We start from the raw sequence: 14,346 nt of genomic DNA, 5'->3' as shown, positions 1-14,346 counted from the left end.
TCTTACAAAAAAAAAGAAACAAACTCTAGACACAAAATATACCTGGGTCAAACTGAATCAGTTTAGATGGACTCAGAGTGAAGTCTTTTCCAAGTGTAGCTGACACTTGCTTGACCTTAAGAAGAAAAAAAAATTCTTTTTAAATAAAAATAAGTATTATTTTAATAGAGAAACATCTAGTCTAGTATCATAATAGATTAAATTCATGCTCTTTTTTCTTTTTTTTTTCTCTTTTTTCTTTTAAGGAGACTCTATGTCCAACGTGGGGCTTGAACTCACACCCCAAGATCAAGAGTTGCATGCTCTACTGTCTGAGCCCTAAATTCATGCTCTTAAATCTGTTTTTAACACATTGGCTTTTTAAAAATTATAATCAACCATTTTAGATCTAGGCTACAGGGATACGTTACATTTAACTTTTTTCTTATACTAATATCAATGGAAGTAAAAGTAAAGCTTTTTTTTTCCTGTTTTTTCTTTCCGCTTTGTTATAAATGATTCAGTCATTGGGGAAAGCAACATAAATTTTAAATAATATTTTTCTCTTTGTTATGAGTATCCATCTATTTCATTACGTTCCTTTTACTTGGCTTTGAAATAGTGCCCGGGAGGAAAGGGAGGGGGAGGGGAAGAAACAGCAGGTGCTCCAGACAAGTAGCTGTAAGGTGCCCTACGAGTTGAGTTCCAGGGCGCTGAGGGACTTTGACAACTTGAACTAAAACAAGTCTCATCCATTTTCCCGTCTGGGTGAAACCATCCCACTTCACAGAAGTAACTGAGAGCTCAGTGGGGATGACAGACCTGGTGAACAGCCACCCAAAATCAATCCACATGCAGGACTGAGGGTTTCCGAGGCTCCATCGATGAAGTTAAGTTGTTAACAACAACAACAAACATTGCTCTAAAGAGACTATTTACTGATCTCCTGTTCCCTGCTCCTGGGGCTAAAAACCAGAAGTGATTTAGGGCTCTCAGGTCACCTTATCTTCCCCAGAGGGAGCCTAAATAAGTGTTAAGAATTGTCCTTGGCTAGTTTGAGAAAAGTTACCGGATGAGAAGCCCGCATAAGCACAATAGGCAGCTGTTACTTGGCACTTTTTTAGACATTTAAGACGGTCAAGAAAGCCAGTTACTACATTTCCTCACTTTCACACAAAGAAATGAAGTGCACAGTTGAAAACTTAAAAGTTCCTGTTTTTTTTCTGGCTTTAGACATTACCTCCATTTGTAATCAGAGGTTCTGAGATCTGCTAATGGGTCTGCAGTGGAAATATTTTTGCTGAAGAGGGTATTTCCTCCCAGGCTTCCATTTGCTCTTTGCCTACAATGCCAAGGTTCCTCCTGAACAAGCTTTCATTGTGAAAAGGCAGCCCATTGTACACCTGGATCCACCATATGCTGGAAGTTACATTTCCCCGCATGGCTCTTGCACGTGCAATTACTTAGTATTTACCACCACTGAGTTTACAGAATCCTATGTGGGAAAAGGAATGGTCTGAGGCAAGGTGGTTGGAGCAGTCATCTCAGTGAAGGTGCACGAATCCAACCAGTGCAAGCACAGGCAAAAGCACTTTCTCTTTCTCTGCTTCTGGTCAAGAAGCCAATAAGTTCTGCTACAAAGCAGTAACCACGCTCTAGGGAGAGCTGTCCCTGGAGGCTAAGGGCTGTGTGTGATCCCAGCTCAAAGGTTCACAGTGCGCATTCAGCTTCAGGAGACAAAAAGTCTCACGTCACACCACATATGTTCTTCCTACCTGGCAAGGTGAATGTATGTGGCCCAAAACTCTAGACTCGAGCATATGGTGTTGTCTGAAGAAGACCAAAGCACTATTAGAAAACCGTTCAGACAGATTTCTTTCTACGTGAACAATCTGCTGGAAAATTATAGGACATACCAAGTTGTCTGCTGTTTCAATAACAATAAAGCACCACAGATCTGGGGGGAAAGGGTCGATGCCCACTGGCAAGGTAAATACCAAATGTGGATGTGGTAGAATTTACATGAGAAAGGTTCTGAGGGTGATTTGAATGTAGTATTGTAATTGAGATTTAACTGAGATGACCATTTTTTTTTCAAAAGCTAATACTGCCCTTTTCAGTAGATTGAGGAGTAGAGCCTTCAGAGATCCTTTGCCATTGTTAGTTTGTGAAAGCTTTTCAAGCTGTTATTCTCTTGATGTGGAATTGTGATGGTTGCGCAACTCCTAAAAAAAACCCTTCAATTCTGGAAGCCATAGGTTGTGCCCCATGGTCCATGTCTATGGAAAGCAATAGCAAGCTGACTAATCTAAAAGTGATTACTGAGGATCCTTTATATTTCAGTGGCCTGGATTGATAAATATTCTCTTAATTTTAACTTGGGCGACTCTCTTTATTTTTGAGAGGGAAGAACTCATGCAAGTTGGAGAGAAGGGCAGAAGGAGAGAGAGAGAGAGAGAGAGAGAGAGATCTCAAGCAGGCTCCAGGCTCAGCATGGAGCTTAATGCAGGCTTGATCCCACGACCTTGGGATCATGACCCAAACTGAAACCAAGAGTCGGATGCTCAACTGACTGAGCCACCTAGGTGCCCCAAACTGGATGACTCTTAAGTTTGTCCTTTGATTTTCCTCATCCACTGAGACCCCAGGAAGCAATCCTGGTGCATACTAAGAGAAAGCCAGTTGGGGGCTGAAATTTATTCTGGGGACCCCCACTGAATGTCTTGCATGCAAAGTTTCTTTTCCAAAGCAAAGTTTGGCCAGGGTTCACTAGGTTGGATACATCTCTCTGTAAAATCAAATTTCAAGACTTAGTGACCAGATTTACAAACTAAAAATGAGTTAGAAATTCCTTATTGAGGAGCTAACGAAGTTAGTTAAAGCGTGGAAGGATAAGGAGATGTTAGATGTAGAATCTCCAAAATAATATGCAATCTTGCAGTTTGAAATTTCCTTGGTTACTCTGGGTTTCTTTTGAAGAAAATAATGTAAGGCACCAACCAGCAACTCAAGTTTTAGCCTGACAGTTTACATTTTAGATTTGTTACCTTTACACTCACGAAGGCGGAGTCCATGGAATATCCCCTTCTGGTAATTTCTAAGGGTAATATGCCCACATTCTCACAGACCTCATATTCAGCCTGCGACCATTCAATGTGAGACCACTTCAGTTCCAAACTGTGCATGAGAGGAAAAGAAAGAGAAAATTACTTATAAATGCATAGTAGGTGCCTGTAGGGATTCTCTGCTTGGTAGGAAATGGAACTCGTGGTAGGAGGTTCATTTCATGGTGACAGACGTGGTTCACCAACCTATAGCAGGGCTAAAAATTCCTTACACTTCCTTGGTACATTTTAGTTCAAAAAGAACTTCTACAAGCAGTCTCATCTGATGCTTACCAAAAAATGCCATGAGGTAGAAAGAGCAAATGTTAGAATTCTGTTTTACAAATGCAGAAAGTAAGGTTAAGGGGCTTTCAGAGGTCCTCTTGTTATTAATGACAAGAAAGGGACTCAAACATGAGTGCTCTGAGAGGAAATAAACCAGCAGTTGTGAAGTTCAAGGAGACATCCTTTTTTTTTTTTTTTTCCAGGAAAGGCCATTGATAGGAAATCTCTCTTATTTTTTGGCTCTCATTGGTACATCAAGAACCATTCCAGACACAGATCTCTGAACTTAGGTTCAGTTTAATAACTTGTTATCTTTCAGGATGTGCCTAGGAATTAAAATGTGCATGGATTTTATAACCACTACCTGTTTCTTTTTCTATGCATATAAAAGGACTGACTGACCTGTAGCTTGGGTGCAACTGAATGAACCTGATAACTAGGGGTGGTGTTTTTCCCACAATAGATTTAGTGATCCCAACATTGGATGGAAACCGTCTACTCCTTATAATATAGAGAGATTTTTTTCCTTTTTCAGAAAAGGAAACCAAGCTTAAGAGAAGTTAAATAACGAGCTTAAAGGCCAAAAGCTATGACAAAGCTAATAGATGGCAGAGTTGAAATCTCCAGCATACATCTGAAGCCAAATGTTCCATTCCTTCTGTACCATTCATCTTCCCAGCTGAAGTCCTTTATGACTCCTGTTGCTTGAGCTCAAGCAAAGGAATACAATTTTATCCCTACATTTCCCTTTTTAGGTGAGAAAATGTGAAGTTTGTTACCTAAACATTTCTCTCCAAATGTGTTCTTACCTTTATTACCCCTGCAACCTTCCTTCAGCAACATAAGACACAAGCAATCTTTGATATCATCATTCAACACACTTCAATTACTTTTGTTTCTTTCTTTTCCCTTTCATTCTACATTTGCAAAAACCTTGAGTGGTTCCCTTACTGTATTCTCAATCTTCCAACTGGATGCAGGCTCTTTCTTCTTCTAGATTTCTTAATGTATTTTTTTTCACAATTTTTTTTTTATTGCAGACTAGAAATTCTGGGCACCACTGTGTAGACCATGGAGTTCCCAAATTTCACAAGGTTCTTCAGGCTTACCTGGGTCCATTCATATCAGAGAGTAAGTTTATCCCCTCATAACCTCTTCATGTCTTTGTACCAATCATGTGTCACAGTCACATATTCTAAGTTCATGAGCAAGATAAACTCAGTAGCACTGTCTCTTACTCCAAGGACAATGGGCCAGTGAGACAAGGTATCATGAGAGCATGGAATTATGGGAGAGGTTCATGAATCTATATGAACATACATGTTTATTCAATCAGGACATAAGTTTATTGTCACTGGCTTGCTGGTCTTCATACAATTTTGACATGAAAACAGAATCCTCATAACAGAAATATTTGAGATCTTTACAGGTCTTTGATGTGACTGAATTCAACTCTGGTGTGGAACAGTCAAGAAGTAAAGAAATAAATGGCTCTGCTTAAAGAATCACAAGATAACAAGTGACCAGAATATGATAAATGCCAATAAAAATAACATGTTGCAAAGAATGCCTAAAGGACCCCATTAAGTGAGACGGGGAGAAAATCAACAAGATGGATTGTGAAACAGGAAGAAAAGAAGAGCAATGGGGATGAGTGAAATAGATAAATATGGATGGATTCCAGCTAAGTCTCAATAAGGTTTAACTGAGGTTCAACGTACAATCTTCTGAGAATCCACCCACTGATAATATGAACCATGACAAGCAAAAATTCATCAATGTCACTCTGCAGATCCAGGTGATCTCAAAGCCTCAAGCTAAATGCAATTTGATTGCTGACCTAGACCCATAAAGGCACCACGTAGGGTGCTGTTCAGGTTCAATGCACCAAGGGCTTTGGTGTTTGGGAATGTGTGCGCACTTCCCTGATCCACGATTAGACAGCTGTGTCCTGCTTACGGGATAATGCTGTCATCACACAATGTTCTAGTTTAATTGTCCTCCCTATAAGTAACAAAGACCTATTGAAAAGCCACAGAATTTAAGCCACACTATACACTTCCCAGAAGTGTATATTTCAATCACAAAGCACACCCATACCTATAGGATGTGTGCAACAGATGTTTTGAATGTGCTTGGTTTTTGCAGTACCGTCTTTGAAGATTTCCTATTGCTGAGACTTGCTTAAATTCTACACAAAGAAAAGAGGTGTAGTCAATCACTTAGGAATTGTCCCTGTAAGAAGTCACCTAGCTGTATGCTGGGAATCACATAAATAACCAGATGCAGGAGCCGGTGAGGGACATTTGGAAGACTCTGGATGGGTGGGGGCCATGTACACAAGGGTTGGGTCAAATCTTCACATTTTAAATATCCCTCCCTTTCCCTATTGCTCAACCTAAAGTCAGAAATGAAGTTTATGGACACACACTATGTGAGACCATGTGGCAATCATTTCAAGTCAGTTAGCAAGAAGAGAGAATTCCTTAATTCCCTAGATCACAGTTTCTCAACTTGGAGACCACTGACATTGGGATCAGATAGTTGCTCGGGTGGTTCTGTGAATTGTGAATTGATGGTTAGAATCATCCCTGGCCCCTGCTTACTAGATGCAGTCACATCATCCCCTCCGATCAAAACTCTTTCAAGAAATTTCCAGGGGCGCCTGGGTGGCTTAGTCGATTAAGCGTCCGACTTTCGCTTAGGTCATGATCTCGCGGTTCGTGGGTTCGGGCCCCGCGTCAGGCTCTGTGCTGACTGCCAGCTCAGAGCCTGGAGCCTGTTTCAGTCTGTGACTCCCTCTCTCTCTGACCCTCCCCTGCTCACGCTCTCTCTCTCTCTCTCTCCTAGAAATAAAATGAAACATTAAAAAAAAAAAAAATTAAAAAAAAAAAGAAATTTCCAAATGTCCCTTAGGGGTAAGTCATCCTCAGTTGAGAAACACTCCTCTCAGTGATTGTGGGGTACTTACCACAATAGGAGATTTGATTGAACATGGAAGCTGAATTGGAATTCGCAACAACTATCACTGTGAATGGAAGACAGGGTCAAACAGTGGAGATTAAATCAGATTAGTAGTCATGAGGCTTCTGGTCCCTCTATCACGCACAACAGGATCTTGAAGTGCAGCCTAAGAAAGCTGTCTTGCTTTGTTTAGGTCCCCATCTCCATTCTTTTGCCTCTTCTTTGGTTTTACTTTGGCACATATTTTAAATTTACATATTGCCTTGCTATATTTTACACATACATATAAGCAGTGATATGATTATAAATATCTTAACAACAGACTCTCCAGAGGGAAGGCAGGTATGTGTAGTATAATACTGATTTAAAGATGTATAGGACATAATTTATAGGTAATAGTATTAGATATGCTATACTTTTTATTGTAGATTTCATATAGTTGATTCTCATATCACATTTTTGTTGCTTTTTCCCTAATTTTTGGTCTGAATAGCAGAGAAGCCATTTGAACACCCAATTTAAAGTCACAATCCATCCCCACAGTCTGGCAGGTGTGATCCCCCTTATCCTGACCAACGTTTTCATTTTATAAAGTACTATCATGCAGAACATACTACTTAATTTATTTAGATATGAAGTATGTTCCAAAGTAAACAGGGATCTTTCGTTCATGGATACATTTCCAAGTCCCCCGGAGAGTGACCAGAAAATAGTAAGTGCTCAATAGATAATTGTTAAATGAATGAAGAAATATTTTGTAGCCACTGTTTCCCAGGTTAAATTGACCACTGAAAGCCTTTTTCTCCACAGCCCTATTAACTGATATTAAATCATAAAATTTGAAAAAATCTCCAGGCTAGATGATCATCACGTGTTCTTTCTGGCCCTTACTCTGGATTCTTTAGCTACTACTGTATTTTAGAAGTGTATTGAGAAAGATGGTGTTGATAAAAGAGCATTCTGTTATAAAGCATGATTTCTTAACACACGTCTATGGTATTGCTAAGGTATGTGCAGGATTCTCTACATTTGACAATGTCGAGAGACAGCACTGATGGTCACAGTTGGGAATGGGGTGACAGCGGCGTCTGGTGGGTAGAGACCAAGGATGCTGTAAACATCCTACAATACCCAGGAAAAGCAGCCTGCCCTCAGTGCTCCCCAAGCCCATGACAAAGACTTATCTGGCCCAAATTACAGACAGCGTTGTGGCGGAGTAAAAAATATATATACTTTCTGACATTTCACCTTGCAGCTACTTAAATCATTTAGATGAAGGAACAATGAACTGAAAGAAACTCTTGGGATTAAAACCCCAGTTTGGGATCTGGGACATTAATCTAGGTTAACAAGAGTGTGTGGAAAAGGTACTCAGCTGCTCTTTGCCTCAGTTTCCTCACTTCCCAAAGTAAATAATGATGAGTCTGTACTTCAAAGGGGTTAAATGAGCCTTAATGAATACTCATTAAGTATTCTGAGTTTCTCAGTTACAGGTTTTATAGGAGCAAAAATTGTGAGTAAATTATTCTTACGACTAGATCTTCATTTATAATCAAGTGTCATGTGACTTAAGGAAATTGAAAGGCTAAAAAATATTTTTCTTTTATATTTTTATTTATTTCTAGGAGAGAGAGAGAGAGAGACAGCGTGAGCAGGGGAGGGTCAGAGAGAGAGGGAGACACAGACTCTGAAACAGGCTCCAGGCTCTGAGCTGGCAGTCAGCACAGAGCCCAACGCGGGACTCGAACCCACAAACCGCGAGATCATGACCTAAGCGAAAGTCGGACGCTTAACCAACTAAGCCACCCAGGCGCCCCTAAAAAATATTTTTCTAAGTGTTCTAAAACTTATCAATTCAAAGAGGATGCTATTAATCTCCATAATCTAATGCTATGAACACCTGTGTTTTTGAGTCTTTCTCCCGTGGCAATGAGAAAACAGTGTTTAGCCAGGAGGCAGAACAGTGAGTACCCAAAACAAGTGCTTTGGAGTCAGACACATCTTAACCACTTATTAGTGTGTGATTATGGTCAGCTACCCAGTCTCCCTAGGCCTCGGTTTTTAATATGTTTAAAATGAGGAGAATTATGTTCCTGTGAAATGATGAAAATTAAAATTCATTAGTATGTATAAAGCACCTGTACACAGTGGGTACTTAATAAGTGCCATTTGCCTTCCCTTCCTTTGTGCTTTCCTAGATCTACCTGGAGACAAACACTTTAAGGCCTGTCTTGCAGGTATAACGTGAAAGCTTTCGTTTCCAATAGTTTCAACCTCTTCCCCTGCAAGGTGTTTCATAAAAGTTGCAGAGTGTGCCTGTTGGAAATTCTTTTTTGGTTTGATCTCTTTGTCCCTTCTCTTTTAAAGCCAAGAATGAGTAAGGGTAGCCAGAGGGAGGAGAAGAATCCCTCCTTGGAGTCATGCAGCAGCTGGAGACGCAGCCCAGAGTTATGAAGAACTCCAGCAAGGGTCAACCTTTCTTTTGAAGATCACTTTTTCCCCTCAGTGGGCACATGAAAGAGGTCAGTGTATAAAATGTGTTAAGAAACTGCCTCACTCAGAAGTCGGCCGCATCTGTGGGCTGCAAAGGTGTTTCTGATGAACAGAGTGAGACCTTGTAGCTGAGTTTGGGGGCTCTGCAGACCATCCTGAGAGTAGAGACCTTGTAGCTGAGTTTGGGGGCGCTGCAGACCATCCTGAGAGAGGAGTGGGGCTACAGGACAGGTGTGACGTGTGAGGAAGTCACGCCAAAGCACAAGCTAATGAGATGAGTACTCACTTTGAGGTCGTGAGGTCAGGGTTCACCTTCAGCTCTGCCACTCATTCATTTAGTGGCTTGTGCCCAATTACCTAAATGCTTGGGGCCTGATTTCCTAATCACCCTCAGAGGATTGCATTTTGCAGATTAAATCAGACAACATATGGGAGAGCACCTAGCACTGTGCCTGAAATGTAGGCACTTAGCCAAATTGAAATCTTTATGCAAATTTCCATGGATTTTAGTGTTATAAAATAATGTCTATTTACGATAAAATGTCTCCCAATGTATTCCATGAGAAATATGTTCTGTGAGCTATTCCAGGGTGGGGTGGTGGTGGTTCTACAGTCAAATCAAGCAGAGATACGCTACACACTGTATCCCTGTCTCACAGACTCCCCCTCATAAAAGCTTCTCCATAATTCTGGGTTGTGACGCAGTTAAACAGCATACAAACTAGCTAGCTAGTAACAACTTGATTAAGTCAAGATTTCCTAATGCCTTTTTAAATTGCATTTTCACTTTATTTTATTTAAGTTTATTTATTTATTTTGAGAGAGAGAGTGAGCATGTGAGCAGGGGAGGGGCAGAGAGAGAGGAAGGAAAGAATTCCAAGCAGGCTCCACGCTATCAGTTCAGAGTCCGATGCAGGGCTCAGTGCGGGGCTTGATCCCAAAAACCACGGAGATCATGACCTGAGCTGAAACCAAGAGTTGGACGCTTAACTGACTGAGCTACCCAGGCACCCCATCCTAACACCTTTTCTAATGGAATATCTAATGACCCTTCAGAATTGATATTCTACAGAAATGTCACAATAGCAAAAAACTTACTAGCAATCAAGATCCTGAGCAATCCCACTGAACATGGGTCCTTCTTGCTTTTTTTAAAAGAGCCTCCTTTCTGCTCCAGATTGCACCCCGTGGTCCCTTGAGCTTTATTACAGAAGGTTTTCACCCCCTCCAAATGCATGGAATATTAATCTATTAGTCCTGTCTCAGCCAAACAAGAACACAAGATTATACAAGACTTCGCTTATTGATTAATAAGCATATTGATTATTTACTTTGTGAGTCATCCCAGAATTAATGTCTAATTAGAGATGGGCTTTAGCTGGCCACCAAATGTCCCCGGGATACTTCTTCAAGCAATCAATCTTGTACTCATATGAATGAACAACAGCAATCCCCACTGCAAGTCACATTTGTCAAGGACTTTAAATATACAAGATGCTCTCACATGCTTTATCTCGTTTCTTTCTCTAAACAGATTGTAGTATTGACCGTCATTTGACAGATGAGATAACTAAGGCTTGCACAATCACCTAGGTCAATGGCATACCCAAAGCTCCAGCCCTGTTCTTTTGTTCCTTGACTCTAAGTCTGCTGGCTTATGATTTGTTATCTATATCATAATTCCCAGTGGGTTTGATGGGGAGTGCACATTAATATTAATAGCTGTAATTTATTTTTAAAAAACAACCTAAAACTTAAAGTCCTTAAAGAGTAAATATTCCTTCTTTTTTGTTGTCTGGGTGGCCAATGACTGGAAAGAAAGAAGAGAGAGATATCTGTCACTCCTTTTCCCACAGGCCACTTTAGCAGACTTGTTAAGAGTGTGCAAGAAGCTGGGCGCCCTGGGCGGCTCAGTGGTTAAGCTTCCAACTTCGTCTCATGATCTTGGGGTTTGTGAGTTTGAGCCCCACATCAGGCTCTGTGCTGACAGCTCAGAGCCTAGAGCTTGCTTCGGATTCTGTGTCCCCCCTCTCTCTCTGCGCCACCCCTGCCTGAGCTCTGTCTTTCAAAAATGAATAAATGTTAAAAAACATTAAAGAGTGGGCAAGAAGTTCATTAGTGCAATGAGGGAGACCATGGACACTAGAACCATCCTTCCTGGGCCTGAATCCCAGCTCCTTCCCTAATTAGTTGCATGAGCTTTGAAAAGTCACCTCTCATCTCCATTCTTCAGTTTTCACACCTACAGATTCTGGATTATGAGGGTACCTAACTCATAGGTGGTTGTGATGTTAAAATGAAGAGTAAGGGAACAGAGCTGTGGACAATTGTACTGCAAATGTCTGTAGTAAACACTGTATTTGTAACTAGGTTCTTGTGGGCTGTTTTGGAAAGATAGATGACTACTTACAAAATTGTTTCTTATTGGAATGATATGCATCTTGAACCAAAAACATCTACTTACAAATGAGGTGAGGGACAGCTATACCATTAACAAATTATGAACAGAAATTCTGAGTAATTTCTCTCTCCCCCTACCACTCTAAAGAAAGCAATGTAATATGTGTCGGAATCAAATCAAAATTACTTCCGCGTTCACCGTTGGTAGGCACATTTTGTGTCATCTTGTTCTACTGGTTCCCACTATTTCTTTTTTTTTTTTTAATTTTTTTTTATTTATTTCTAGGAGAGAGAGAGAGAGAGAGAGACAGCGTGAGCAGGGGAGGGTCAGAGAGAGAGGGAGACACAGACTCTGAAACAGGCTCCAGGCTCTGAGCTGGCAGTCAGCACAGAGCCCGACGCGGGGCTCGAACCCACGAACCGCGAGATCATGACCCAAGCGAAAGTCGGACGCTTAACCGACTAAGCCACCCAGGCGCCCCTGGTTCCCACTATTTCAAGCTGAAATAGAAATATCTTCAGCAAGGTACATGAACACAGATACCACAGAAGTGGAAGTCTATTTAAAATAGCCTTGGTTAAGATTATAAATTGTTCTGTGATTCTCCTATGAATTTGAGAATTCTTTTAAAACACAAATCATCTTCAAAAGCAATGTCCTTTGTAACAATGAGGAATGAAAGGGTGTGTAATTGAAACAGTACCAATCTAGCACCAGTGCAGGAGAAAAAAAATTCCGTCAGCCATGCTATGTTAACAGGTGGAGGAGGAGTAGTTAGCATTTGGTCAACAGCAATCTGATCAATACTCCTGTTCTTTAGTCGAACTATTAAAAAGCAGGCAGGGGGCTGGGGTGGCTTAGCCGGTCAAGTGTCAGACTTCAGCTCAGGTCATCATGATCTCGGGGTTCGTGAGTTCGAGCCCCGCTTCAGGCTCTGTGCTGACAGTTCAGAGCCTGGAGCCTGCTTCAGATTCTGGGTCTCCTTCTCTCTCTGCCCCTCCCCCCCTTCTATCTCTCAAAATAAATAAACATTAAAAATAAAAATAATAAATAAAAATAAAAAAAGCAAGTGCTTTAAAAAAAATAAAGAAAAATTTTAAAAAAAGCAAACGTAGGGGCCCCTGGCTGGCTCAGTCAGAAGAGCATGTGACTCTGGATCTCAGGGTCTTGAGCGGAAACTCCATGTTGGGTGTAGAGAGTACTTAAGTTAGTAAATATTTTTTAAAACATAAAATAAAAAGCAAATGTAATCAATTTATTAATGATTTTTGGAGCAGGATTTTTGTTTCATTTTCTTGAGAATTGGAAGACATTTGCCTGAAATTGCACTGAGGTAATATATTTTCTCTAAGGATGGTAATGCCAAGGAATTATTTCTCTCGGACAAGATCAGTTTAATGGGTGGTGGTCATCCATTTGAGTTTTATAACCTCATGATTATATGTTAATGTCAGGGCCCAGGTTTTCCTTGTTCATGCCTATTTCCCAGCTTCTAGTACTGTGAACCTGGCATATAATAGCCACTCAATAAAAATCTGGGGAGGTTATGAATCTGGACAGGTACTTTATACCAGGGCATGGAGGTGGGACTCGGAATGAATTTTGTTAAGCAAACACATTTTTCTAACAATGACTATAGAGACCTCTGCTGGCAAATATTGGAACTACAATTTAGGGTCAGAAAAAGTAAGAATGGAAACAAGAGAGGCGAATTTGTTTTCTTCCTCTGTCTATATTCTGACATAAAAAATCCATAAGGGTGCTGTCCTAGCTTATGACATGTAGCTTGACTAGGTGACAGCGAATACAGAAACTAGGATAAATGAGCGACTTTTCTATGAGGTGACTGGAAAGGGTGTCCAAATTCAAAAGAAAAACATAGCACAAGCAGAATTGATCTATAATTAATCTTTCTGTGAGTATCTGCTACCTGGTAAGTTATTCAAGGTTATACACTCAAGAGAAATTTAGAACAGGGGCCAGTCAGAAATATTACGATAGTCTGTTCATCTTCTTAATTGAGAGGATTTGTTACTCTGTTGGTTGTACATTCTATACGTTTCTAAGTGTCACTTAATACTTGCCTATTTTCCCCTTTACACTGTCTTCATCTCACCTGCGATAGGTTTATTAGCTTAGAGATGTGGTCACAAGTAGTCAATTGGGTTTTTGGTTTCTTTGGAAGGGAAGAGATGTTTTCTAACACTTCGTAACTACACTGTTTTTCCTGCTGTAGGTATTTTAGAAGACTCTGGTTACTAACACAGTCCTAGAGGGACCTCTTGCTCTGAGTTGTACATGAGCCTGCAAACTCAGTCCTGGATGTTAGCGAATTGTCCAGACAGAAACTTCTGGGTGTCTGCGTGTGGAAGTGTAAGCATTTACATGAGTAACATGATCGAGCCAGCACTATATAACTTAACTTTCTAATATTCTCATATTCGGTATGACTACTGACTTTCCTATTATCACACATGAGAAAGAACATTTCTTTCTCAAAAATAAATTCTATGAGCTTCTAAAATGGCCTACCAACAGATCTTCATATTTTGTTGGAAAATGAATATTTCACCTTCATAATCAGATACATTCTGGAGAGTATATATACAGGACCATTGAATAAGCAAAATAATTTACGTTTGAGCAGCAGCCGAGTTCCCTGTCGGGTCCATGATTTGAAATTCCAGGATATCTGAATTAACTTCCAAAGATGCGTTTATGATGTAAAGAATGGTCTTGCTGTTTAAGTCCTTTTGGATAAATTTCTCACGGATAAGTTCACCTGTAAAAAAGAAATGAATAAATTTCACAAGGAACCAAGCAAAATACTAAATAAAAGTTGATAAATTGTATGCCTATTTTAAGCACAGCTTTCAAAACAGCCAAAGTATACATTTTTAAAGAAATGAACATTATTGCAAGTATCTTAAAACTCGTATGTAATAAAATTAAATTAGCTTTAGAATTTACTTTGGCTCAGAAACATTGGACCTTAAAGAAAATATAAAAATAGAGGGGAAGTAGGAAGATACAGTCATAAAATCTCTAATTCTGTGCCATTCTTTTTAGTGACATATTTTAATCATTGTCTTCATGAAGCAAAATAATTAGAATCCAGAG

The 14,346-nt window shown here is 40.1% G+C and overlaps 1 protein-coding gene across 4 annotated transcripts in view; it reads right to left on the bottom strand.

Moving 5' to 3' along the window:
• Positions 1-14,346, bottom strand: part of FREM1 (FRAS1 related extracellular matrix 1) — a 169,150-nt gene that overhangs the window by 25,536 nt on the left and 129,268 nt on the right. For 3 of the 4 annotated variants that reach the window (XR_005532548.1, XM_039256582.1, XM_039256583.1), the window contains exons 27-29: positions 13,864-14,008; positions 3,027-3,156; positions 43-115 (exon numbers count right to left, since the gene is read on the bottom strand). Coding sequence is in view for 3 of the 4 variants with exons in the window: in XM_039256582.1 (XP_039112513.1) it covers positions 43-115; positions 3,027-3,156; positions 13,864-14,008 (348 nt within the window). In the remaining variant the exon portion in view is untranslated. The remainder of the gene's footprint in view (positions 1-42; positions 116-3,026; positions 3,157-13,863; positions 14,009-14,346) is intronic. The other variant, XM_039256585.1, reaches the window with a different exon arrangement.

This window comes from Hyaena hyaena, unplaced genomic scaffold (assembly GCF_003009895.1).
Source record: "Hyaena hyaena isolate Hyena2069 unplaced genomic scaffold, ASM300989v1 scaffold_573, whole genome shotgun sequence".
NCBI classification, from domain to species: Eukaryota; Metazoa; Chordata; class Mammalia; order Carnivora; family Hyaenidae; genus Hyaena; species Hyaena hyaena.
This window is presented reverse-complemented; position numbering and strand designations above follow the sequence as displayed.